The sequence below is a fragment of the Canis lupus genome, chromosome 30 (assembly GCF_003254725.2).
Source record: "Canis lupus dingo isolate Sandy chromosome 30, ASM325472v2, whole genome shotgun sequence".
Lineage (NCBI taxonomy): Eukaryota > Metazoa > Chordata > Mammalia > Carnivora > Canidae > Canis > Canis lupus.
This window is the reverse complement of record NC_064272.1, coordinates 17,675,936-17,701,349: the sequence shown is the minus strand read 5'-3', so window position 1 is coordinate 17,701,349 and position 25,414 is coordinate 17,675,936. Positions and strand designations below refer to the sequence as shown.

Genomic DNA, 25,414 nt, shown 5'->3' with positions numbered 1-25,414 from the left:
GGGGTGATTCAGATGGCAGGCAAACTCAGACACAAAGGTTCCCTTAAGTGGGGAATTTGTATCAAAAAAATTGCCCTGACTGCCCATTCCCAGTTTCTGTAACCCATTTCCCCCTTCTACCTCTCTACCTGGAGGCCTGTCTGGTGGATAGGAAGAGGGTTACCCTAACCTTCCTGGATTGGGCAAAAGATGCCCTTGCTGTGGGCCTGCCCTAACTCTCTAAATAGCCCAGCCTGCAGAAAATGAGACAAAAGCTCTTGCCCACCGCTGCCACTCTTGGGCTCATGATTATTTCTCCATTTACCTGAAGCCTCTTCTTTTTACCCTTTTCTCTTTGGTCTCCGTGTTGTGCAGCTGTGGACTCTATGCAGTTTTCCTAGGTGCCTTCTGACCACTGCCTCTACCCTCTTTCAAAGCCTAGTTTGTGGGGTTGCTCCCTTAGCCTCATCCTCTACAGCCCAGCGGCAAGCACTGCCATCTGCCTGGCCAGCTGCTGGAGGCCATACAACATACCTCAGCTGAGTCTCAGCATCTTGGCTAAGCATGCCCGGGCAGGGAGATGGACACTAATCTCTACCTACCCCCCTTTGGGTTCCAACTCTTTGTTTCTTTCTCATCTACTATCTGAATCCTCCCAGTGGCCAGTACTCTACTTGGTGGAACACTGTGACCAGTTCTCCCGTCCAAGGTCTGGCAATCTGTCCTTGAACCTCAAACTGGGGACCGAGTTCTGCTACTGGCTGACTGCTTGCCAAGTGACTGCTCCTGGGTGTCCTTTTGCCATGCAGCTTCAGGTGACTGAGCTGTGCCCAGACCAAGCTTTCCCAATCTGTCCCATTCTTCTGTGCTATGGTGGACCAGGATATCCTCCCTCCCATCCTAATGGAAGAAATGTCATGGATCTTCAGCAAAGAGTGGGCAGCAGGAAAAATGAAGGAGGAGTTCACTGAAAAAGCTACTTCTAAGTTTTACCCTTATAACATAGCTCCACAAAAATCACCAATGTATCAGACATAACTGTATTTGAACCCAAGTGCAAAAGCATGGTCAGGGGTCAAACTTAAATGAACTGGGAATTTCCACATCACTGCATCCATCTTCTGGTGCAGATAACATAGGGTGATTACATGTAAGTAGTAAGCAAAGGAGAACCAAATATATAAAGGAAACAAGCAGAAATCAAAGACTATCTGAAAAAAAAGAACAAACAGTTCTTAAGAGAATGCTACAATAAAACTGAAACACTGTGGAAATTGATGAGAATTCCCAGGATAATATAATAATGTGCCTTTGATCCAGGGCTGACACCAAAGGCCAGGAGAATGTCTGCAATATTGTATCTGAAGTGGAGAAATAAACAGTTGTCATGCTCTTCTAATTGCTAAGGGCACACATTAGGGCTGCATTACCCAGGTCATTATTCTTTGTGATGGCGGCTGCCACCCTTGTTCGAGGGCCTTGCTTGGTAAACTGATATCCAAACTTGAGGATCCTTGAATTCTCCTCGAGCATCTGGGCAATTTCCATCTCCACAGCTGTTCCCAACTGTTGTCTCTGGGTACAGGTGCAGACACATACACAAGAAGACCAAGAAGAAAGAGGAAAGAGTTACTTGCATGGGAGAGATGCATGGCTGCTTGCTGCACAAAAAGGTAAAAGGACAGATGGAATAAAATACACTGAAAGTAATAAAGTCACTTGAGGTATTTTCTCCCATACAGTCACTTGAGATCTGCTCCTTGTCTAGAAGCAAAATCCAACAGACAGCCAAATCTGCTGGCGTGCTAAACTGGAAAGACTAGGCAAATTATTTAGAAAGGAAAACATGATTCCACGTGTAAAATTAAAGCAAAACTAATATTCGGTGCTTTCAATTTACCCCAGTTTCCATGTTTTGTTTTGTTTTTTTTTTAAGATTTTATTTATTTATGAGAGACACAGAGAGAGAGAGGCAGAGACACAGGCAGAGGAGAAGCAGGGGGAATGCAGGGAGCCTGATGTGGGGCTTGATCCCAGGACTCCAGGATCACACCCTGGGCCAAAGGCAGACACTCTACCACTGAGCCACCCAGGCTTCCCACAGTTTCTGTGGTTTAAACAAAGGGTGTTTTTAAGTAGTGAAACTGTCTTAGAGCAATCAATCCAATTACTGAATTTTCTATTCTAGGATCCATATCCAAAAATAATTAAAGGTTATCAACCAGATGGCCATTCTTTCTCAGCAGGAGATCCCAAAGAAACTTCACTGTGGTTTGAACCATGGCCAGGTGAATTACGAAACCCCAAAGGGGTTATTAGGCTGTGGAAAAAAATTCCCAAGTTTTTTAAGTTGGTAAAAAGAAGCTTCCTGGTTTTTTTGTTTGTTTGTTTGTTGTTTTTTAAAGTGAATCAGAATAAAAAAAAAACTGAAAGTAATTTTTAAATGGGGTGTGTAAATATAGAAGTTTAAAAATTAATCAAAATTAAATAAAAATTAAAATTCAATTTTTCTGTAATATATTTTAAAATTTTAAGTAAAAAATATAGGTTTATTTAGAAAAAAACACACAAAAGTGTGTAAAATACAAAAGCTCCCTTCTCCAGTATTTCCATTCCCTATAGAGAAAGCCAGTTTGGCATATGGTATGTGGTCTTTTTAAACATTTTCTATGCATTCATATGTCTACCTAATCATAGGTACATATCTGCTTTTTTCTACATAAATGGATTATACCAGCATATTGTTCTGAAACGTATTTTTATTTTTCATTTAACATTAGAATACCTTTTCACATGTATGCATGTATCTCATTCTTATTAACAGCTGTCCAGCCGTCCATTGTAGTGATGGAGAATAACTTACTTAAGCTAGGTTCTACCGACTTTTTGTTACATTGCTTTCCATTGCTACTATTCCAAACAGTGCTGCAGTGAACTTCCCTTGTACACATAGTATATCCTAGAACATTTCTGCAAATGTGCCGGTAGGGCAAATTAGGGCTGGGCCCGAGAATAAGCATGTTTCAAATTTGGATATATTACTCACTTACCCTAAAAAATATAACAGTTTTTTTACTCCTACTAACAGTGGTTGAGATTTTTTCCCTACCCTGGTCAACATGGGATATTATCAATCTTTTCTACTTTTGTCAACCTAATAGATGAAGATTTATATTTCATTTATATTTATTTCATTGCTTTAATTTGCATTTCTCAAATTATGAATAAGAGCAATTAAATTTTCTTATGCAGCTGTACTTCTCTTTTTGGAAACTACCAGTCTCTGTTATGTGTGTGTGTGTGTGTGTGTGTGTGTGTGTGTGTATGTTTACCAGCTTACGGGTCCTTTTTTAAAAAAAAATAATTTCTAAGTTTCTTATATATTAAGGAATTAGCCTTTTATCAAATGTGTTGAACATATTTTATTCAGTTTGTCTTTTGACTTCTTGATTCTTTTTTCATTTTCATATGGCTAAATTTATATCGGTCTAGATTTTATACCATGTTTAGGCTCTTCTGATTTCTTCTATCAGAAATCCTTCTGATTTCTTCCATTTTATGATTTCATATATTTTCATATTTAAATCTACATTTTATTTGAATGAATTTTAGTATAAGAATCAAGATAGAGCCCCAACTTAATCTTGTTCCAAAATGCTAGTGGATTTTTTCACTATCTTTTACTTTGGCCTTTCCTCTCAGAGTTGAAATACTACTTTGCTACAAAATTCTCAGGTGTACTTGGATATGATTCTGGAATCCATTGTTCTGCCAAGGCTATTTTTGTGCCAGCATCATTTTTTAGTGCTTTATTATATTTTAAAAATACACTTTTTAATTTTGGAAAATTTAACTATTGAGTAGATGAAGGAGAAAAGTTTAGGGAGAAATTTTTGTGTTCTAGGTGAGTTCTAAGGTCTAATTCTTTGCTCCTTTTCTTTGTTTTCACCCAACAACCTGTCAAACCAGTCTCTCCCCAAGAAATTAATAAAATGTGGTATTTCCAGTCAGACAATAACAACTGTGGGTATCCAGTGTAGAGATTAGCATTGTAAGCTCATGAGAGGGAGAGGCAGCAAAAAATAGATTCTGACCTCACAGTTCCATGACCAACTTTAGCTCACGACATGCTTTAGAACAGTGGGCTAGGGGATCCCTGGGTGGCACAGCAGTTTGGCGCCTGCCTTTGGCCCCAGGGCGCGATCCTGGAGACCCGGGATCGAATCCCACATCGGGCTCCCTGCATGGAGCCTGCTTCTCCCTCTGCCTATGTCTCTGCCTCTCTCTCTCTCTGTGTGTGACTATCATGACTAAATAAATAAAATCTTTAAAAAAAAAAAAAAGAACAGTGGGCTGTACTAAGGATTGAGACCTGAGCTAAGGTTGGGCTGCCATAGCTATGCCTTATGCCCCTGGAATGGGCCAAGTGGTGCTATCAGGGGCAGAAGGAGCTTATGGTGGATGTAGCTGATGGGGAGGGATGACATAAAAGTTCCTTACCTCCCCTCACAAATCTCAAGACTGTGGAGTCCTGTGCTTGGGTAATTCACAGGATGGGCATCTATCTGATGGGTATATAAAGGATATAGGAGCTGCAGAAAATTATATTGGGAAGGGGCATAGCAAATTAGGGGAGAAAGTAATGTAACATAGGGCACCTTTCTTTCTCAGCCTGAGTCTTTTTATTTAGGGTCTTTTGTGGTATATAAACCCAGGGCAACAAATGGAGGCCAGAATTTCTTATAATTTGTATAGGTTTCCCTTTTAGGAGTCACTAAATACAAAGAGAGAAATAAAAGTTTAAGCATACATTTCTTCTGTTTTTTTTTTAAATGACCTTTTTTCGGTTTTATTTAGCAGTTACCCATCTGTTTCATTAATATGCATCATGGATTGTTGTTCTCATAGGGGGCATCTGATTAAATCATTACCTTTTTACCTGGAGCCTCGCCACAGCAGCCTGCCCCAGTGACAGGCTCTCAGCAAGCCTTCATTTTGGTGCAGCTGCCTGCCACAAGGATGCTAAATTGGTCTCAGCTGCTGGCCCTGCCTGAGGAAACTGTCTTACAGATTATTTTATTTTTTATTTTTATTTTTTTGATTTGCTATTTTATTTTTTATTTAAAAATTTTATTAGAGTTCAATTTGCCAACATATATCATAACACCCAGTGCTCATCCCAAGTGCCCCCCTCAGTGCCCATCACCCAGTCACCCCAACCCCCCGCCCACCTCGCCTTCCACTACCCCTTGTTCATTTCCCAGAGTTAGGTGTCTCTCATGTTCTGTCTCCCTCACTGATATTTTCACTCATTTCTCTCCTTTCCCTTTATTCCCTTTCACTAATTTTTATATTCCCCAAATGAATGAGACCATATAATGTTTGTCCTTTTCCGATTGACTTATTTCACTCGGCCTAATACCTTCCAGGTCCCTCCACGTCGAAGCAAATGGTGGGTATTTGTCGTTTCTAATGGCTGAGTAATATTCCATTGTATACATAGACCACATCTTCTTTATCTATTCATCTTTCGATGGACACCGAGGTTCCTTCCACAGTTTGGCTATTGTGGATATTGCTGCTATAAACATCAGGGTGCAGGTGTCCCAGCGTTTCACTGCATGTGTATCTTTGGGGTAAATCCCCAGCATGCAATTGCTGGGTCATAGGGCAGATCTATTTTTAACTCTTTGAGGCACCTCCACACAGTTTTCCAGAGTGGCTGTACCAGTTCACATTTCCACCAAGAGTGCAAGAGAGTTCCCCTTTCTCCACATCCTCTCCAACATTTGTGGTTTCCTGCCTTGTTAATTTTCCCCATTCTCACTGGTGTGAGATGGTATCTCATTGTGGTTTTGATTTGTATTTCCCTGATGGCCAGGGATGCGGAGCATTTTCTCATGTATTTGTTGGTCATGTCTATGACCAAATTTCCTCTGTGAAATTTCTCTTCATGTCTTTTGCCCATTTCATGATTGGATTGTTTCTTTGCTGTTGAGTTTAATAAGTTCTTTATAGATCTTGGAAACTAGCCCTTTATCTGAAAGGTCATTTGCAAATATCTTCTCCCATTCTGTAGGTTGTCTTTTAGTTTTGTTGACTGTTTCTTTTGCTGTGCAGAAGCTTCTTATCTTGATGAAGTCCCAATAGTTCATTTTTGCTTTTGTTTCTCTTGCCTTCATGGATGTATCTTGCAAGAAGTTGCTGTGGCCAAGTTCAAAAAGGGTGTTGCCTGTGTTCTCCTCTAGGATTTTGATGGATTCTTGTCTCACATTTAGATCATTCATCCATTTTGAGTTTATCTTTGTGTATGGGCTAAGAGAATGGACTAGTTTCATTCTTCTGCATGTGGATGTCCAATTTTCCCAGCACCATTAATTGAAGAGACTGTCTTTTTTCCAGTGGATAGTCTTTCCTGCTTTGTCGAATATTAGTTGACCATAAAGTTCAGGGTCCACTTCTGGGTTCTCTATTCTGTTCCATTGATCTATGTGTCTGTTTCTGTGCCAGTACCACACTGTCTTGATGACCACAGCTTTGTAGTACAACCTGAAATCTGGCATTGTGATGCCCCCAGCTCTGATTTTCTATTTTAATATTCCCCTGGCTATTCAGGGTCTTTTCTGAATCCACACAAATCTTAAGATGATTTGTTCCAACTCTCTGAAGAAAGTCCATGGTATTTTGATAGGGATTGCATTAAATGTGTAAATTGCCCTGGGTAACATTGACATTTTCACAATATTAATTATTCCAATCCATGAGCATGGAATATTTTTCCATCTTTTTATGTCTTCCTCAATTTCTTTCAGAAGTGTTCTGTAGTTTTTAGGGTATAGATCCTTCACCTCTTTGGTTAGGTTTATTCCTAGGTATCTTATGCTTTTGGGTGCAATTATAAATGGGATTGACTCCTTAATTTCTCTTTCTTCAGTCTCATTCTTAGTGTATAGAAATGCCACTGACTTCTGGGCATTGATTTTGTATCCTTCCACACTGCCAAATTGCTGTATGAGGGATCCCTGGGTGGCGCAGCGGTTGGGTGCCTGCCTTTGGCCCAGGGTGTGATCCTGGAGACCCAGGATCAAATCCCACGTCGGGCTCCCGGTGCATGGAGCCTGCTTCTCCCTTCTTCCTGTGTCTCTGCCTCTCTCTCTCTCTCTCTCTGTGTGTGACTATCATAAATAAATAAAAAATTAAAAAAAACCCAAATTGCTGTATGAGTTCTAGCAATCTTGGGATGGAGTCTTTTGGGTTTTCTATGTACAGTATCATGTCATCTGCAAAGAGGGAGAGTTTGACTTCTTCTTTGCCAATTTGAATGCCTTTTATTTCTTTTTGTTGCCTGATTGCTGAGGCTAGGACTTCCAGTACTATGTTGAATAGCAGTGGTGAGAGTGGACATCCCTGTCTTGTTCCTGATCTTAGGGGAAAGGTTCCCAGTGTTTCCCCATTGAGAATGACATTTGCTGTGGGCTTTTCGTAGATGGCTTTTAAGATGTTGAGGAATGTTCCCTCTATCCCTACACTCTGAAGAGTTTTGATCAGGGATGGATGCTGTATTTTGTCAGATGCTTTCTCTGCATCTATTGAGAGGATCATATGGTTCTTGGTTTTTTCTCTTGCTGATATGATCAATCACATTGATTGCTTTACGAGTGTTGAACCAGCCTTGCATCCTGGGGATAAATCCCACTTGGTCATGGTGAATAATCTTCTTAATGTACTGTTGGATCCTATTGGCTAGTATCTTGTTGAGAAATTTTGCATTCATGTTCATCAGGGATATTGGTTTATTTTTGGTCTATACCTCTTTTTGGTGGGGTCTTTGTCTGGTTTTGGAATTAAGGTGATGCTGGTCTCATAGAACGAGTTTGGAAGTACTCCATCTCTTTCTATCTTTCCGAACAGCTTTAGTAGAATAGGTATGGTTTCTTCTTTAAATGTTTGATAGAATTCCCCTGGGAAGCCCTCTGGCCCTGGACTTTTGTGTCTTGGGAGCTTTTTGATGACTGCTTCAATTTCCTCCCTGGTTATTGGTCTGTTCAGGTTTTCTATTTCTTCCTGTTCCAGTTTTGGTAGTTTGTGGTTTTCCAGAAATGCGTCCATTTCTTCTAGATTGCCTAATTTATTGGCATATAGCTGCTCATAAGTTTTTAAAATAATTTGTATTTCCTTGGTATTGGTGGTGATCTCTCTTTTCTCATTTATGATTTTATTATTTTGAATCTTTTCTCTCTTCTTTTTAATAAGGCTGGCTAATGGTTTATCTATCTTATTAATTCTTTCAAATAACCAACTCCTGGTTTTGTTAATCTGTTCCACAGTTCTTCTGGTCTCTATTTCATTGAGTTCTCGAATCTTTATAGATTATTTTATTTTAAATCCTTCATTATGTAGATGAGGAAACTGAGGTCTATTTCAAATAGCTTATGAGTTGATAAAATTTGGATGGAAATCAAGTTCTGGCTCTTAATTTCCTCTTTCCTGGAATAAAGCAAAAATTTTTCCAATTGCTCTAGAAGGTCTCAATCTTCTTTCTTGTCAAAAGGGAAAAGAAGCTATTTCAGAAACATACTGGGGAATAAAGTGGAAAGACTACACAATTCTATCCCAGATGACTGAAGAAGGCTGATAAGATTGATGTAAGTAAGGGGATTTGAGAGAGCAAATTCAGGCTTTGTATGTCAGGGTTCTTCCTTCACATGCATTATGAAAAGCCGCTCTATTCTCAATGTTCAGGATTCTAATCCATTAGATGCAGCGTTGCCAGATTTACCAAATAAAAATACAGGACACTAGTTAAGTTTGGATTTTGATTACTAGTAATAAATAATTTCAATAAATAAAAAGAAATATATACATTTTTAGTATAGTATGTGCCAAACATTTGATGGTACATACACTAAAAATTATTTGTTGTTTATCTGAAATTTAAATTTAACTATATTGTATCTGGGAATCCTAACTAGGTGGTATCTTAGAAGGAGCTAGGAACAGAGTATCTGGAACATTATATCAGATATGGGCTTTCATAATGGCCTAAACTAACATAAGAGGTTAAATATACTTTGCAATAAGGTATCCACCTCTGTCATAGATGTCCTGGAAATAATATGCTAAGAACTCAGTTCACTTCTTTCTGATACTAGTTCATTTGATAAATATTCCTGAGCTATTGCTTCTTTTCTTCCCATTTTTTTTAAAAGATTTTATTTATTTATTCATAGAGATGCAGAGAGAGAGGCAGAGACACAGGCAGAGGGAGAAGCAGGCTCCATACAGAGAGCCTGACATGGGACTCGATCCCGGGTCTCCAGGATCACGCCCTGGGCTGCAGGCGGTGCTAAACCGCTGCACCACCGGGGCTGCCCACCTTCCCGTTTATATATCTCTCTGGCTCATTTTCCTACTCTCCCATTCCCTGATGCCTCTTTTTAAATTTACGAGGAGCAGTACACACAGCTTCCTGAATCACATTGAGTTTCCTGAGTGTGTACAGCTGGATGTGTATATCCCCTTCACAGATCTTCATTTGGGAAAGCTGTGTTGGTGATGCATCCCTTCTGGGGAGGGTGAGAGTAAAGGAGCACCTGTCTTCGGTAGGTTCCCCAGCTCCCCTAGCAGCAAGTCTCTGGAGGAGCCCAGGGGCAGAGGACCTGCACTAAAGCAGCCCATGTGTCCTAATTAACAAAAAAAGTACTGTAGAGCTGTTCATGGGACCTGCTGGGGGTTTCCAGACTTAAGCAAAATCCTGGGTAGAGTCCTGATGCTTTGTCAGGTCTTGGAGGGTTCAGACTAGGGAATTTCCAGACGTGCAGGGGGCACTCTCAACAGGGCACTCTCCTCACTGGCCCTGCCACTACCCCACAAGTGAATGCTCACAGCACAAAGTCTCTGTGTTCTCTCCTCTTTCTGGGCCATGGCAGGGCCCTTTCTTCCACTAGACAGTGTCTGGACCTTTCAGATTCACTTGAGTCCCATGGCAGACGGCTCGGCTCTCCGTGGTGAAAGGGGCAGGACACAGCATCACACTGAGAACTGAGAATTGCTGCCCAACAGCAGGAGCCAGCGGAAGCTAGCAGAGCAACCAGAAGTGCACACCAGGCGGATGCTGGGAAAAGGCCTTCAGGGTACAGGAAGAAAGATGAGGCTCTAGAGTAAAGCAGTGTGCTTTGGCTGTTGATGGGAACCTAAGAAACACTGCAACAGGGCTGAGACTGTGATCACACTGTGGGTATGGCCTGCTTCTCTAAGCCAGACCATCTTCTAGAACCCGGATTCCTCTGAACAGGCTCTGTGGCCAGCCCAGACTACAGGAGTCCAGTTCTCCCTGTTTTTGTTTTTGGTTTTTTTTTTCAGTTCTGGCTGCCTCCAACCAAGAGCAAGGAGTCTGTCTCTGGGTATGGCTAGTGTGCTTTCTCCTTGCAGCCACAGTCCCAGTGAGAGGCAACAGTAAGGCTGGGACAGGACTGGCTGAGATTCCCGCTAGGAGGCAAGGGTGATTGATGGCTGCACAGAGCAGCTATCAACACCTGTGGTCCCACCTCCTCTCTCCCCCGCTGCCTGTTTAGCTGAGGGCTGGGGGAGAGCTAGCCCTTTCAGTCTTGGGCGGCCTCACTGTGCGTAGTGTTTAGTTACCGACATGCGCTCCCACACACCCTCTACAGGCCAGAAGCTGGTATAACTTACAGGGAAGCCAGAACCTCAGAGTAACAGAACTTTGGCTTTTAACTCACTGCCTTGCGAGACACTTTTTCTTCTTTCTTCTTCCTTCTTCTTTTAATTTTTAAGTTTCTCAGATTTATTTATTCATGAGAGACACAGAGAGAGAGAGAGAGAGGCAGAGACATAGGCAGATGCTCAACCACTGAAGCACCCAGATGCCCACAGCACCCCCTTTCACATGCACCCTCGGAGTCCTACCTGGTTGTCGATCTTGATCTCTGTCAGGGTGTCATTTTCTCTTAGTGCCTCCACCAGAGCCAGGATCCCAGTCCCAGTGATAAAATTGGATTCAATGTTTAGGCTTTTCAGGGTCTTGTTTACTTTCAGCATATCTGCAAAAGCCTTTGATGCAAAAAAGAAATAACCATTAATGCTTCTAAAGATTTATTTACTGAACTCCCCACTCCCAAATTAAACACAGATGGTTTTTATAAACTTAAAGAAAAACTGAGTCAAGTCAAACTAAGAATAATTCAGTCCAGCAGCCCAGACTTAGGAATCTTATGTACCTAAAACCAAAACCAAAACCAAAATATCCTGATATAGGATTACCAACTTTGTTCAGTAAGGACATTGAGTAAAATCCCACTACCATCTGTTATCATTGTCAGTTTCTATTGTGTGTGTGTGTGTGTGTGCGCGCGCGCGTGTGTTTTGAGAAAAAGGCATTTTAATATTAGGAAAAAATGTGGAAAGGACATGATCTCAGAATTTTGTGCCTTTTACTATGAATGGATAAGAGAAACTCTACTGTTGACTGGCATGTGGGCACTAGTCATATTGTTTAGGTCATCTATAAATCAGAATTCCTCAAAGTGATTTTTGGAATATAATCACCATTCAGAGTGGCAAACCCACTGGAGACTCCCAGTTCAAGACAACAGATACATACATGCACCTGCCTATTCCTCTTGCACCCAACATTTCCCACTGTTATGAAGGGAAGATAGCATTTTTAAGTGAATGGAACTCTCACAGTGCAGGAAAAATAAAACAAAAGAGAGGGCCACTACCTTGAAGAATTGCTGAAATACAGAAAAGAGGACATTGGTGGAGAAATGATCACAAAAAAAGCTGTTGCCCAGGATGCCAGAGGTAAGTCCTGAATGGGGTATTTCATTAAAGAACTGCCTTAAGAACAGAGGAACAACTAGATGGATAGCACATTGCCCCTCCTGCAGTTTCCCCAGAAAAGAAACCACTGCCAGTGCAACCATCAAGAAAACTTTTCCAGGAAGATACTCTGGTGAGGCTAGGACCTGAGACAGAAGCCGTACATAAAGAGGCACCTCTGTACCTCTCACCAGATATGGTGTGGGAGAAATAGAGAGGAGAGGCAGCTATGTCCAGGAGTGAAATATACTGAAATGTACCCCTTCCCAGAGTGATGCCCTCTTAGCTGTACAGTTGTGGGGGACTCCCTGCCACCTGTCAGCTCCTCATGCACACCCTTCAGAGAGGGCTGCCAGTCAGTCCACCTGCCTGCTTACAAAAGCGTTCATTCATTCATTCATTCATTTATTCAAAAAAGACTATTTATTGGGCTTCTATAGCAGCCAGCAGCAGAGAAAACATAAATCCCTTTCCTAAGAGGGCAGTTGATAAATTAATAAATAAAATACATTGCCTGTTGAATGGTGACAAATGGGAAACAGAAAGGGCCCTCCCTCCCTTTTAAGGGAGAGCTCTGTTGGCGAAACAGATTGACACAACTGCAGAGGAAATGATCCTAGTTTACACAAAACAACCTCGTTCTCTATTTGCAAGTCTGGCAACCAGACTGCCAGACATATTAGGAAAACCAACATCACGGAAGAGAAAAGCCAAGCTAACCAAATAGGACAACATACTGTAGAGATTATTCAAGGAACAGAAACAAATATAAAAATTCCAATTGTTATTCTCTCTCTTCTCTTGCCCTAAAAAAGAAAAGAAAGAAAACACATTGTATCCATAAAATAAATACTTGCTATTATGGGGGGGGGGGAATATGAACAAAGAAATGTTTTGAAAAATTTAAATATTATATTGAAATAAAGAAAAATAATAGACATCCAGAATTACAAAACGAGCATGGCTGAAGACCAAGTTGGTGAGTGAGAACATAAATCTAGGGATATTCCCAAGAATGCAGAGTAAAAAGACAAAGATAGAAAATATGAGACAAATATTAAAAGATATGGGGAAAGATACAGAAGTTCAACATTCATCTAGTAGGAGTTTCAGAAGGATGAAAGAAAAAAAGACAATAGAAGGGAAGAAATTATAAAATAATAGGAAAAAAAATTTCCTAGAGTTGAAGGGGGTTATGAGTCTTTATCTGAAAGAACCTACTGGATGCTCTGCAAAATGAGTAAAGAAGACTCATAAGTGGGGCACATACAAGTGAAATTTCAGAACTCCAAATGAAAAGAGAGAGTCCTAAAAGTTTCTAGCAAGAAAAAAGAAGTTACTTACAAAGAAACAAGACTCAGACCACCATTAGTCACTAGACTATAAAGCCCATGAAGACAGAGATTTATGCATTTACATAGCCAGGTAATTGTTTTTTTTTTTAATATTTTATTTATTTATTCATGAGAGACACAGAGAGAGAGAGAGAGAGAGAGAGAGAGAGAAAGAAAGAGGCAGAGACACAGGCAGAGGGAGAAGCAGGCTCCATGCAGGGAGCCCAATGTGGGACTCGATCCCGGGACTCCAGGATCACGTCCTAGGTCGAAGGCAGGTGCCAAACTGCTGAGCCACCCATGGATCCCCAGCCAGGTAATTTGTAAATATGGGTGAAAAGTTTAAGATTTTTGCAATCTATATACAAAACACAGACTATAATGGCAAAAAACATATAAAGCTGAAATGTGTGAAAATAATGGGATAACTACAATTTGGAAGTAGAAAAAGGAGGGATGAAGACAGGGTATAGAACTCTCAGCTTTTCTCATGGAGAAATAAAAATTATCAAAGTATGTATACCAAGGGGTTTTCCACTCCGCCTACATGTTAGAATGATCTGGAAGCTTTAAAGTATATACCAATACTTGGGCCCCACCCCAGATAATTAGAATCTCAGGCTATAGCTTGGACTGCTATATCTTTCTTTAAGTATGTATGTATGTATTTAATTAATTAATTAATTAATTAATTAATTTATGACAGAGAGAGACAGAGAGAGAGAGGACTAGCTGTGGGGAGGGAGAGAGACAAGCAGACTCCTTACCAAGCACAGGGCCTGACACGGGGCTCATTCCCACCACCCGAAGACCAGGACCTGAGCCAAAACCAAAAGGTGGGACACCTAACCAACTGAGTCACCCAGGCACCCCTGGATTTCTGGGGTGCCTGGTTTTTAAAAAGCTCTCCAGGTGATTCATGTTCACCAGGATTGACAAGCACTTTAATTAAAGTCCTAAAGACAACAACTAGAAAAATGAAATACAAATCATTAATACTGATTGCTCTGGGAAATGGAACAAGGAACTTCTTAATTATTTTAATTGTTTTTATGGTGGAAAACACAGGAAGAAGGAAGAGAAGGACTAACTTGGGACCAGAACAGGATTTCTCGACCTTGGCATCAATGACGTTTGAGGCCAGAGGATTCTTTGTTGTGGGATGTTGTCCTGTGTACTACAGGATGTTTAGCAGCTTCTGAGACCCATTAAATGCCAATAGTACCCTTCCCAGTCATGACAACCAAAAATATCTGCAGATACTGCCAAATGTCCCCTGGAGGGCAAAATTACGGAGTTGAGAAGCACCAGACTAGAAGACTAATCCTGTGTGTTAGTCAAGCAGTTGCTTTAACTGCAAAGAAAGCTCAAAGATTTGGACTGACATTATTGTACCCCACGTAAATTAAAGCATATTTATTCACTGCTAGGTCCTTAATTGGAATTAAACAGTACACATTTTAATTAGAGCATCAGAAGGAAATGCATTAGGTGTTCCTTATGGACATTCCAGGCTTCAGGATTTACGTTCATTATTAGAATAACAAAATGCCGGAGCAATTAGGCCTTTATAAAAAAGTTGCAGGACTTCCTGGCAAGTAGCCAGGATCTTGCCACTTTCTTTTAAACTTGAGAAAACACTCTTCTCATACTGAACAAAACAGGGGAGACCCAGCCAAACATAACCCTGGGCTGTAGGCCCAAGTTAATTTCAGTTCAGCAAATATTTAAGCATCTATTACATGTGCTGGGGATAACATCAGTAAAACAAAGACTAGATTTCTTAAATGTTATATAAATAGTTATAGTAGAAATACATTTTTTAAGAGAAGGTTTTTGCTTTCTGTACTTTACAGGATTATATGGAAATCCAGTTTCCTGCATTGTCCAAATCTGCACCATCCACAGGGTAGCCTCAAGACACATGTTCCTATTAAGCCCTTGAAAAATGGCTGGCCTGAATTGAGACGTGCTGTAAAACACATACTGGATTTCAACAATGTGGTATGAAAAAAATAATGTAAAATACCTTAATCCATTTTCAAATTATATTTTGAAATGATAATATTTGGGATCTATTGGCTTAAATAAAATTACTAAGATGAGTCCCATCTATTTCTTTTCTTTTTTAATGTGGCTACCAGAAAAATTTAAAATCATACACATGGTTTATATTCGTGGCTCTCATTTTGTTATGGACAGTGCTGTACTAAACTCTTGATTTTTACTTGACATCGTTGTTAATAACAAATGCATTTTTGAATGTATATGGACTTTTTCTGCTCCCTGCTAGAGATGTGGTCACACAGGTGTGCTTGGGGCATGGTGAGCTGAGCCTGATAATAGGTCACTTAAAAGCACTTCTTGGCTCGTCTACATGCTGTGTCATCTTAGTTAAGTTACTCAAGCTCTAAGAGCCTCAGTTGCCTCATTTGCAGAATGGGGATAATGCCATCTCACATACACATAATTTGCCTATGTTCACAATAATCCCAGAAGTGCCTCACTGAATCTGTTTCTGAACCTTTTTTTTTTCTTTAAGATTTTATTTATTTATTCATGAGAGACCAGAAAGGGAGGCAGAGACATAGGCAGAGAGAAAAGCAGGCTTCCTGCTGAGAGTCTGATGTGGGCCTCAATCCTGGGATGCCAGGATCAGAGCTGAAGGCAGACACTCAACCAACCACTGAGCCACCAAGGCATCCCTGCTTCTCAACCTTAAAAAGAAAAATCTCTTGAAACTGTTTGCTTTAGCACTGCTCCTTAGTTCTTTTTTTCTTTTAAAGTAATCTCCACACTCAAAGTGGGGCTAAACTCACAACCCTGAGATCAAGAGTCACATGTTGTGCCATCTCAGCCAGCCAGCCAGCCAGGTGCCCCCATCTTTAATTCTTTGCAGCAAGTTATTTAGTCATAATCACTAAGATCTCTATTGCCTCTGGGGCAATCAACCAATTTTCAACCTACAGAAAAGTTCTTTCTCAACTCTGGCATGACTAAAAGGAGAACCACCCAAGGGCTGCCAGGTGAAAGGTGAGCCATAGGAAGCTACTGAGGAATCAGGCCAGAGAGGCATGTCTCTTCACACCCTTAAGGACTGCAACTGTTCCTTACAATTGTGTGGTGTGCTTGTCACATGGTATGCACTCAATATAGAGTTATTGCATTAAAAACAGTATCAAAGACTTTATTAGATTTGGAATTTATTTAGTCCATTTAGCAAGTTATTCTATTTGGCTGGGTAGAAGAGTGAGATTATTTGCTAATGGTGCTGAAAATGGACTATAACCTATTTCCATCCCTGCAATTTTACTGTAATGTTTTACATTGAAGTGGTAAATCATTTATTTATTCATCCCTTTAGTCAGTTACATACAAAATGTACTGTGAATATTTTGCTTTATTGAAAACAAATCTAAACGACAGAGATTATATAAATCATATACTGATAAAAATCCTTAAATTGTTAATTTCACCTTTAGCAGTGACCTGGTTCTGCTTTTTCTATTTTAATGACAGGTTTCAAACTCAAAACTGCTTTCAATCTACATATTTACATACGTAATAACTGCTAGTGAAAACACCAATTTTGTAGCTTAGTCCCTCTTACATGAGTGCTTATTTTATATTTGCTGTGGTCATCATGGAAATATACTGGATTGCTGAGAGGTTAGAGGGTATGTTCATTCATTCATTTAATAAGCCTTGTTCAGGGGCACCTAGGTGGCTCAGCTGGTTAAGCGGCTGCCTTTGGCTGGGTCATGATCTCGGGGTAGGGGTGGGGTCCTGGGATGGAGCTCTGTGTCCTGCTCCCTGCTCATCGGGGAGTCTGCTTCTCTTTATGACCCTCCCCTATCCAGTGGGCTCATTCTCTCTCTCTCTCTCAAATAAATAAATCTTTTTTTTTTTTTAAAGTGTTGTTCAAACATCTATTCACATTCAGCTTTGTGATAGGCAGTTATTACTTACATGTTGTCTGTTTTTATTTTTATTATTATTTCATTTTATTTTGTTTATTTTAATTGGGGTGGAGGGAGAAGGAGAGAGAGAGAATCTTAATCAGGTTCTACACCAAATGTGGAGTCAGACACAGGGCTAGATCTCACCACCCTGAGATCATGACCTCAGCCAAATTCAAGAGTCAGAAGCTTAACTGACGGAGCCATCCAGGCACCCCTATGTTATCTGTTTTAATGCTATTTTAGGTCTTCCAACAGACATGTGACTTTAAATCACATCATCAAGCCAAAAAAACTTGTTTTTCTAGCTGGATTCAAAAACTGAGCATTAGGGATCCCTGGGTGGCGCAGCGGTTTAGCGCCTGCCTTTGGCTCAGGGCGCGATCCTGGAGACCCCGGATCGAATCCCACGTCAGGCTCCCGGTGCATGGAGCCTGCTTCTCCCTCTGCCTGTGTCTCTGCCTCTCTCTCTCTCTCTGTGACTATCGTAAATAAATAAAAATTAAAAAAAACAAAAACAAAAAACAAAAAAACCGAGCATTAGATGCTATAGAACCACAGGCTGATGTCCAGGCTGCCCCAAACGGACATATTTTAGCAAATATATGATAGGACACATTGTGTATAAATATAGCATAGGCTGATGGTTAAAGCATCCTGGTTGTAGAACCAGAAAAACCTGGTGGTTCCACTTACTGGCTGTGCTACCTTGGGGAAGATATTTAACCTTTCTGAGCCTCAGACTGCTCATTTGTTAAAGTGAGAACTAATAATAGTACATACCTCATAGTATTACAGTGAGGATTAGATGAGCTGACGTGTGTAAAGCACAGAGATTACTGCTGGCATTTACTAATTGCCCAAAAAATATTAGCTATTAATAGTAATAACACTGACTGGTGGTAATAGTTGTAGTACTTTTTGGATTCAGGAGCGTCCTCATTTAGCTGAATTATCTAAAATGCATGGAAGGAACAGAGCTTTGGTTGGTTTTTTTTTTTTTTTTTTTTTTTTGCATTCTGGTTGACAGTGTCAAAAAATGTTTTAAGATCTGGCTGTTTAAAATTTTTGAAATTTACTAATCCATTTCAAAGATTAAAATGAAATACACTTTCATATGTGCTGAGTTCCTGTAGGATTTGGGAGTCTTATAATATTCATTAACTATGACAGAATGTAATGTAGATACAAAAGTTTTGGAAAATACAAAAGCACAGAGCAAAATCTAAATATTTATTTAGCTAAATGCCTAATTGAATCTTATTTCTTTCTTCTAAAGTGTAGTGCTAACAAAATTTTAGTTAATTCAAAGTGCCTGACTTTTGAGTTGTTTTATTATCTCATTGGAACATTTAACTGCGTAGAAAATACATTTACCAGATCTAAAAATTGTTAACTGATAAAATAAAAATAGTTCCTACTGAATTAAATATTGTCATATTTCTAAAAAAAGTTTTTTTCTTAAGATTTTACTCACAATTGCCACAGGGTCATTGCTGCGGGTTGCAGCCAGGCTGAACTTCTTTACATGAGTGTTGGTTTCTAGAGCTTTTGCAAATTCCTTCAGGGTTGGAATTGGAATGTTCTAAAATGAGGAAGACACGGATAGTTGATAAACCATTCTGTAGCTCCCCCTACCCCAAGTCAAGGACCCACAGCTTTTAAATATTTTATGGGTTTAAATGACTAAGTGCCAGACATCCTTTTTAAAAGACTCATTACCCATCATCTTCCAGCAACTGAGCCATCCTGGGCCAATAGCACCCTATAGTGTCAAATGAGGGAATCTAACACAATACAACATTTTGGTATATCACCCTTCCGTTCACTCTGGCCAAGATATTATGCACATACCAAACTTCCCTCCTTTTCTCTTTTATTCTCTATATTCTAGCCAGACTGACCTACTTGCCATTCTCTTAACATATCGTGGTCCTTCTCTCCTCCACATTCTTAGGTATGCTTTTCCCTTTGCCTGGAAATTCTATTGTCCTTTCCTCTGATTAATTCCTATTTGTCTTTCAAGACCCAGCTGAAATATCACCTCCTTTGTTTACTCACTCTCCTAGGCAAGATAAAAAATTTCTTTACCTACAATTCCACAACATTTGGGGTTTTGCCATATTATGTTGTAGTTTACTTAGTGTTGAGTGGCTATGAGCAACTCAACCTCTTTAAGTGCCACCAAGGATTAAATGAGATACTGTGGTCTTCCCTTATCCATGGGGATATGTTCCAAGACCCCCAGTGGATGCCTGCAACCATGGAGAGCACTAACACTGTACAGATTTGTTTTTTCCTGTACATACATATGATAAAGTTTAATTAATAAGTTATAGGCATAGTAAGAGATTGACAATAGTAACTAGTAATAGAATAATAGTAATAATATAATATAATAAAAGTTATATGGATGTCTCTCTTTCTCTTTCAAAATACAGCTATACTCACCTTTCTTCTTGTATTGATGTGAGATGATAAAATGCCTTTGTAGTGAGGTAAGGTGAGGTGAATGGCATAAGCATTGTGATATAGGGTTAGGCTACTATTGATCTTCTGACAGTATGTCAGGATCACCCACTTCTACACTGTGGCAGACTGAGGGTAACTGAAACCATGGAAAACAAAACTACAATAATAGGGGGCTACTGTAATGAATTCCAATTATTTAGCAAAGGACATGGCACACAGTGAGTACTCAGTACAAGCCAGTTATTATTTTTAAATGGCAGATGTTGGCCCAAAAAGAAGTAACAAAATAGATACCAGGCAATGTTCTCTCTCTCTCTCATGCACACACACATCCTTCTTTCCCATCCCTTTGAGAGTAACACGACTAATTACCAAATAGAATAAAGCAGAAATGACAATGTGTGACTTCAGAGAATAAGCCATAAAAGGCACTGTGGCTTCCTGCTTGCTCTTTCTTTTTCTCTTCAACCACCGCTCTGGGGGAAGCATGCTGTCATGATGCCAGGACACTGAAACAGCCCTATGGAGACGTCCATGTGGTGAGAAATTGAGGTCTCCTGCCAAGAGCCACATGAGTGTGCCATCTTGAAAGTGGACCCTTCTGCCCCACTCAAGCCTTCAGATGATTGCAGACCTTGATGACAGCTTTATTACAGCCGTGATCACATGAGATCCTGAGCCACAACTACCCAGCTAGGTGCTGATTCCTGACACTCAAAAGCTGTGTGAAATAACAAATGTTTGTTGTTTTAAGTCTCGAAGTTTCAGGGTATTTTATTACCCAGCACTAAATAACCAATATTCTACCTTTAACATAAATAGTATGATTGTTTTTGAAGAATTCCAGAAATCAATTTTTAAAAATTTCTTCTTTGAATAGGATACCTTGTCTCAACATCAGTGACTACAGGGATTGGAAACAGGCATGAAAGCAGGCAGTCAATGCTATTAAATTTTCTAACTTCATGATACATCAAGCAACTGATTATCATAATGAAATACCTTAATATTGTTGAGGTTGACTTCTTGCAGGCTGGGATCATTGGCTTTCATCTGCTGCAGGCTTACTTCCACATTGGTAGGATTGGGTGGTTCTTCAAATATTGGCTTGACCTTCTCACCTTTGACCACATCTAACACACAAATTTTAATTTTAAAAAGAAAATGTAAGGGCTCTCCTCTCAAAATCGGAAGTGACTTCCCCCAAAACGACCCTTCCTTCCCATGCTCTGATTCCAATTATACTGTAATATCAATGATAGTAAAGTTTATTCTCAACTAAGCAAGCATGGGAATGGTATGGTTCTGAGTTAAAGTTTCAGAGACTGATGTTTCTCAACTCCAATGAGAAGTCTCAGTAGCTGATGCTACATGGAACCAAAAGTGCAGTAGGCCCTATAGCAACCTCCACTCCCAAAATCACAGGCAGTTATTGCTGCTGTATATGGACCACTTTCAAACTATAATAATCAAACCACTGGATTTGAGATGCAAAAAAGAAAGTTTTTTCATTTCCAAAACCATACTATTCCTCTGGACTCTTTTTTTTAAAAATATTTATTTATTTATTCTTTTAAAATAGACCCCGTGCCCAATGTGGGGTTCAAACTCATGACCTTGAGATCAAGAGCACATGCTCTACCGACTGAGTCAGGTAGGTGCCCCCTCTGGCCTCTTGACCATACCTCACCCTTCTCTGATTTCTATTTTAGATCTTTGATTTTGACAAAAGTATGGGGAGAGAAAGGGATAGAAAGGCAAAGATGGAACAATTCTCAAAAACAGTTATCAGAAAATTGTTTCAGGAATATATTTAACAAACATAGTGTTAATATCCCAATATACACAGAGCTCCTACAATTCAGTAGACAACCCAATTAAAAATCAACAAATAATATGACCAGAAGAATCTCTGCCCATCAACCAAAAATATAAAAAGTAATTAAACTGTGAAATTAAAAAATAAAATACCTTTTGGCTAGCCAAAAAAGTGTAAAAAGAGATAACATGTAGAGCTGGCAACAATGTGGAGTAAAACACATCTCATGTTCATGAGAACATAAACTGATGCAAACTTTTTGGGGGAGTAATTTGGCCTTACCTATCAAAATGTAAAATGACTCAGTAATTATGTATCTAAAAGTCTAATCTATAGAAAAATAGCATGACTACATAAAGACATATTTAGGAACGTTCACTGATGTATTACTTGTGACAGCAAAGAGTGATAAACAAAATGTCCATCAATGTGAAAATGGTTAAATAACTTACAGCATAATTACATAATAAGATGCTACCTTTTCAGTAAAAGAATGAGGCAAACCTACGTGTGCTGATAAGAGAACCACAATTTGAAAAAAAGCTAATGAAAAATGAAATATGTATAGATATAACATATGTACAAGATCTGTATGAGGAAAACTACCAAACTTTACTGAAAGAAATAAAAAGAACTAAATGGAGAGATATTGAGAGAGACTCAATATTGTTAAGATGTCAGTTCTTCTCAACTTGAGCTATAGATTCAATGCGATCCCAGTGAAAATCCCAGCAAGTTATTTTGTATGTAATAATAAACTAATTTTAAAGTTTATATGAAAAGGCAAAAGACCCAGAATAACCAACACAATACTGAAAACAAAAAACAAAGAGGACTGATACGATCAGACTTTAAGATTTACTATAAAGTTACAGTAATCAAGACAGTATGGTAGTGGTGAAAGACTAGACAAATAGATCAATGGAACAGAATAGAGAGCCCAGAAAAAGATCCACATCAATATGGTCAACTCATTTTTGATAAAGGAGCAAAGGCAATGCAATGGGGGAAGAGATAGTCTTTAAAAAAATGGTGTGAGAACAACTGGTCAACCACATGCAAAAACAAAACAAAAAAAAAAAAAGAATCTAGACAGAGAACTTATACCCTTTACAAAAATTAACTCAGAATGTATCATCTAAATGTAAAATGCTAAACTATAAAACTCCTAGAAGATAATATAGGAGAAACCCTAGATAAACCTAGGGTTTAGCAACAACTTTTTAGATACAACACTAAAGGTATGGTCCACGAAAGAAAGAACTGGACTTCACCAAAATTAAATTTTTTTATTCTGAAAAAAGATATTTGCAAAATACATATCTAATAAAAGATAGTTATCCAAAATATACAAAGAACTCTTAAAACTCAACAATAGGACAACAACCTGATTAAAAACTGGGCCAAAGACCTTAACTGGCACCTGACAAGAGAAGATATGCAGATGGCAAGGAAGCATATGAAAAGATGTTCCACATAATATGTCATGTCATTGGGGAAATGCAAATTGAAATAATGAGAAACTACTACACGCTTATCAGAATAACTACAATCTGATTTGACAAAAACAAATGCTAACTAGAAGTGGAGCAATAGAAACTCTCATTCTTTGCTGGAGAGAATGCAAAATGTTACAGCCACTTTGGATGACAGTTTGGTAGTTTCTTACAAAACTAAACACACTGTTATTATAAGATCCAGCAATCATGTTCCTTGATATTTCCCCCAAAGGAATTGAAAGCTTATACCCCACAAAAATATCCACACATGGATGTTTATAGAAGCCTTATTCATAATTACCAAAACTTGGAAGCAACCATGATATCCTTCAGCAAGTAAATGGATAAATACATCCCTATAATAAGATATCATTCAGTGCTAAAAAAGAAATGAGCTATCAAGTCTGAAAAGGCATGGAGGAAACTTAAATGTATATTACTAAGTGAAAGAAGCCAATCTGAAAAGGTTACATGCTGTATGATTCCAACTATATGACAATCTGGAAAAGACAAAACTATAGAGACAATGAAAAGATCAGTGGTCATCAGGAGCTAGGAGAAGATTTGAAAGATGAATAGGTGAGCAGAGAGGATTTTTAGGATAGTAAAACTACTCTGCATGATACTATAATGGCGGATGCATGTCAGTATATATCCATCCAAACCCACAGAACATACAACCTCAAGAGTGAGCACCAATATAAACAATGGACTTTGGGTGATAATGCTGTGTCAATGTAGGTTCATCAAGTTAACTAATACATGTACCACTCTGGTGGGGGGGTGTTCATAATGGGGGAGGTGATGTACAAATTGGGGGCAGGGAGTTTATGGGAAATCTTTGTGCCTTCTGTTCAATTTTGCTATGTACCTAAAATTTCCCTTAAAAAACAGTCTTAAAAAAAGTTAATGATCTGTGTATGCATAAAAGCCCAGGAGACAATACATCAGACTTTTAATAACAAACATGCTGTCAGAATGTTACCCTTTTTTTTCTTTAAGATTGTATTTATTTATTCATGAGAGACATAGAGAGAGAGAGAGAGGTAGAGACACAGGCAGAGGGAGAAGCAGGCTCCATGCAGGGAGCCCGACGCAGGACTCGATCCCAGGTCTCCAGGACCAGGCCCTGGACTGAAAGCGGCGCTAAACCGCTGAGCCACCCAGTTTGACCCTTACCCTTTGATACTGAAGTTAAAAAGTATAAACATTTTTCATCTGTATAAACATTTTTCATCTGCACCCATAATGAAGCCAGAAAGAAAACATTTAAAATTAACATTGCTTATTGCCTGAATAAATAGCCCAGCATAAGTGATAGTTTGTAAATATGCTGCTCAGACTAGAAAGCACCTGCTCAGACTCCTTCAAAGAGAATAAAATATAATTATTCTAATAAAAGCTGTGATCTTCTGTAAGTTTTTACAGCTCCTGGATCACACTGTAGCAAAATTACCTGATTATTGGTCTGTCCTGACCATGGACAGATATGTTCCTTTGGGCAGAGACCATTTTTAATCTTTGTACCTAAGCCTAGAACATTCATGACACACAGTAGGTATTTAGTAGATGACTAATTAATGAGTCCATGAGAGAGTCTAATAAACTGTATACTTCTCCAAGAAATGCTAATACAGAGAATTGTGGCCTCTCACTTTCTGGGCCAGTAAGTTCATGCCAGTGTGTCTTTCGCACTGTCTGGGGGAAGTGGGTATTCAAATTCTAATGACCTGCATCCATTATTGAGACAAAATAGACACTCAAAGGGAACTTATCAAAAATATTATAGTTGATTAAAAAATATCGTTAGGAACATGAAACTCTGGAATCTATGCTATGTCAGTCTTTTTATCAGCAATTTCATACTTTTAACAGATCTACCAAAAAGTATGTTCTGGGCAAAACACACAGACTACTGGTACATTATGCTGCAAAACAACAGAACTTTGATTATTGGCTTCCCTTTTCTGGTTTGACTGCTCAAAGCCCAGTGATCGATCCTTGGTGAAGTGATAGAATCTGCCCACACAGCCTGCAAGATGGAAATCTGGATTCAACAGGCAGCCAGTTAACAGGCCTCCCTCCTATCAACAACACCTGGAGCTCCCAAGTTGCACAAACCACAGACTCCACACCAACTTACTTCTCACGGGTACTTTGCCACCTTTAGTGCTGGCCACTTCTTCATCAAACTTTGGATTGTTGAGTAAATTGTGTACTCCAAGAACAGCTAGAAACAAAGATAATCAGTAAATATATATTAAGTTTGGGAAGGCATGTTAGGATGTCCACAATGTTAATTTGCCCCTTGAAGATCAATTCTTCATATCATAAAGTAAGCCTCCAGCACCTCCTAGCCTTGCACAGTGTGTGGGACACATATAGTGTTAAATGAGCTTACATATTTTTAAAAATTACTTCCCAATCCTTTTCCATTGCCATCAGCAATCTTCACATGTCTTTCTGTGGCTATACAGGTAGAATCATTTAGGATCTGCATGGCAATGATCC

The 25,414-nt window shown here is 39.3% G+C and overlaps 1 protein-coding gene across 2 annotated transcripts in view; it reads right to left on the bottom strand.

The window, feature by feature from the left end:
• The window catches only part of TMOD2 (tropomodulin 2), a 75,718-nt gene that overhangs the window by 9,187 nt on the left and 41,117 nt on the right, over positions 1-25,414 (bottom strand). For both annotated transcript variants that reach the window (XM_025472781.3, XM_025472782.3), the window contains exons 5-9: positions 25,047-25,133; positions 20,588-20,718; positions 18,591-18,698; positions 10,906-11,049; positions 1,410-1,554 (exon numbers count right to left, since the gene is read on the bottom strand). In XM_025472781.3, coding sequence (XP_025328566.1) covers positions 1,410-1,554; positions 10,906-11,049; positions 18,591-18,698; positions 20,588-20,718; positions 25,047-25,133 — 615 coding nt within the window. The remainder of the gene's footprint in view (positions 1-1,409; positions 1,555-10,905; positions 11,050-18,590; positions 18,699-20,587; positions 20,719-25,046; positions 25,134-25,414) is intronic.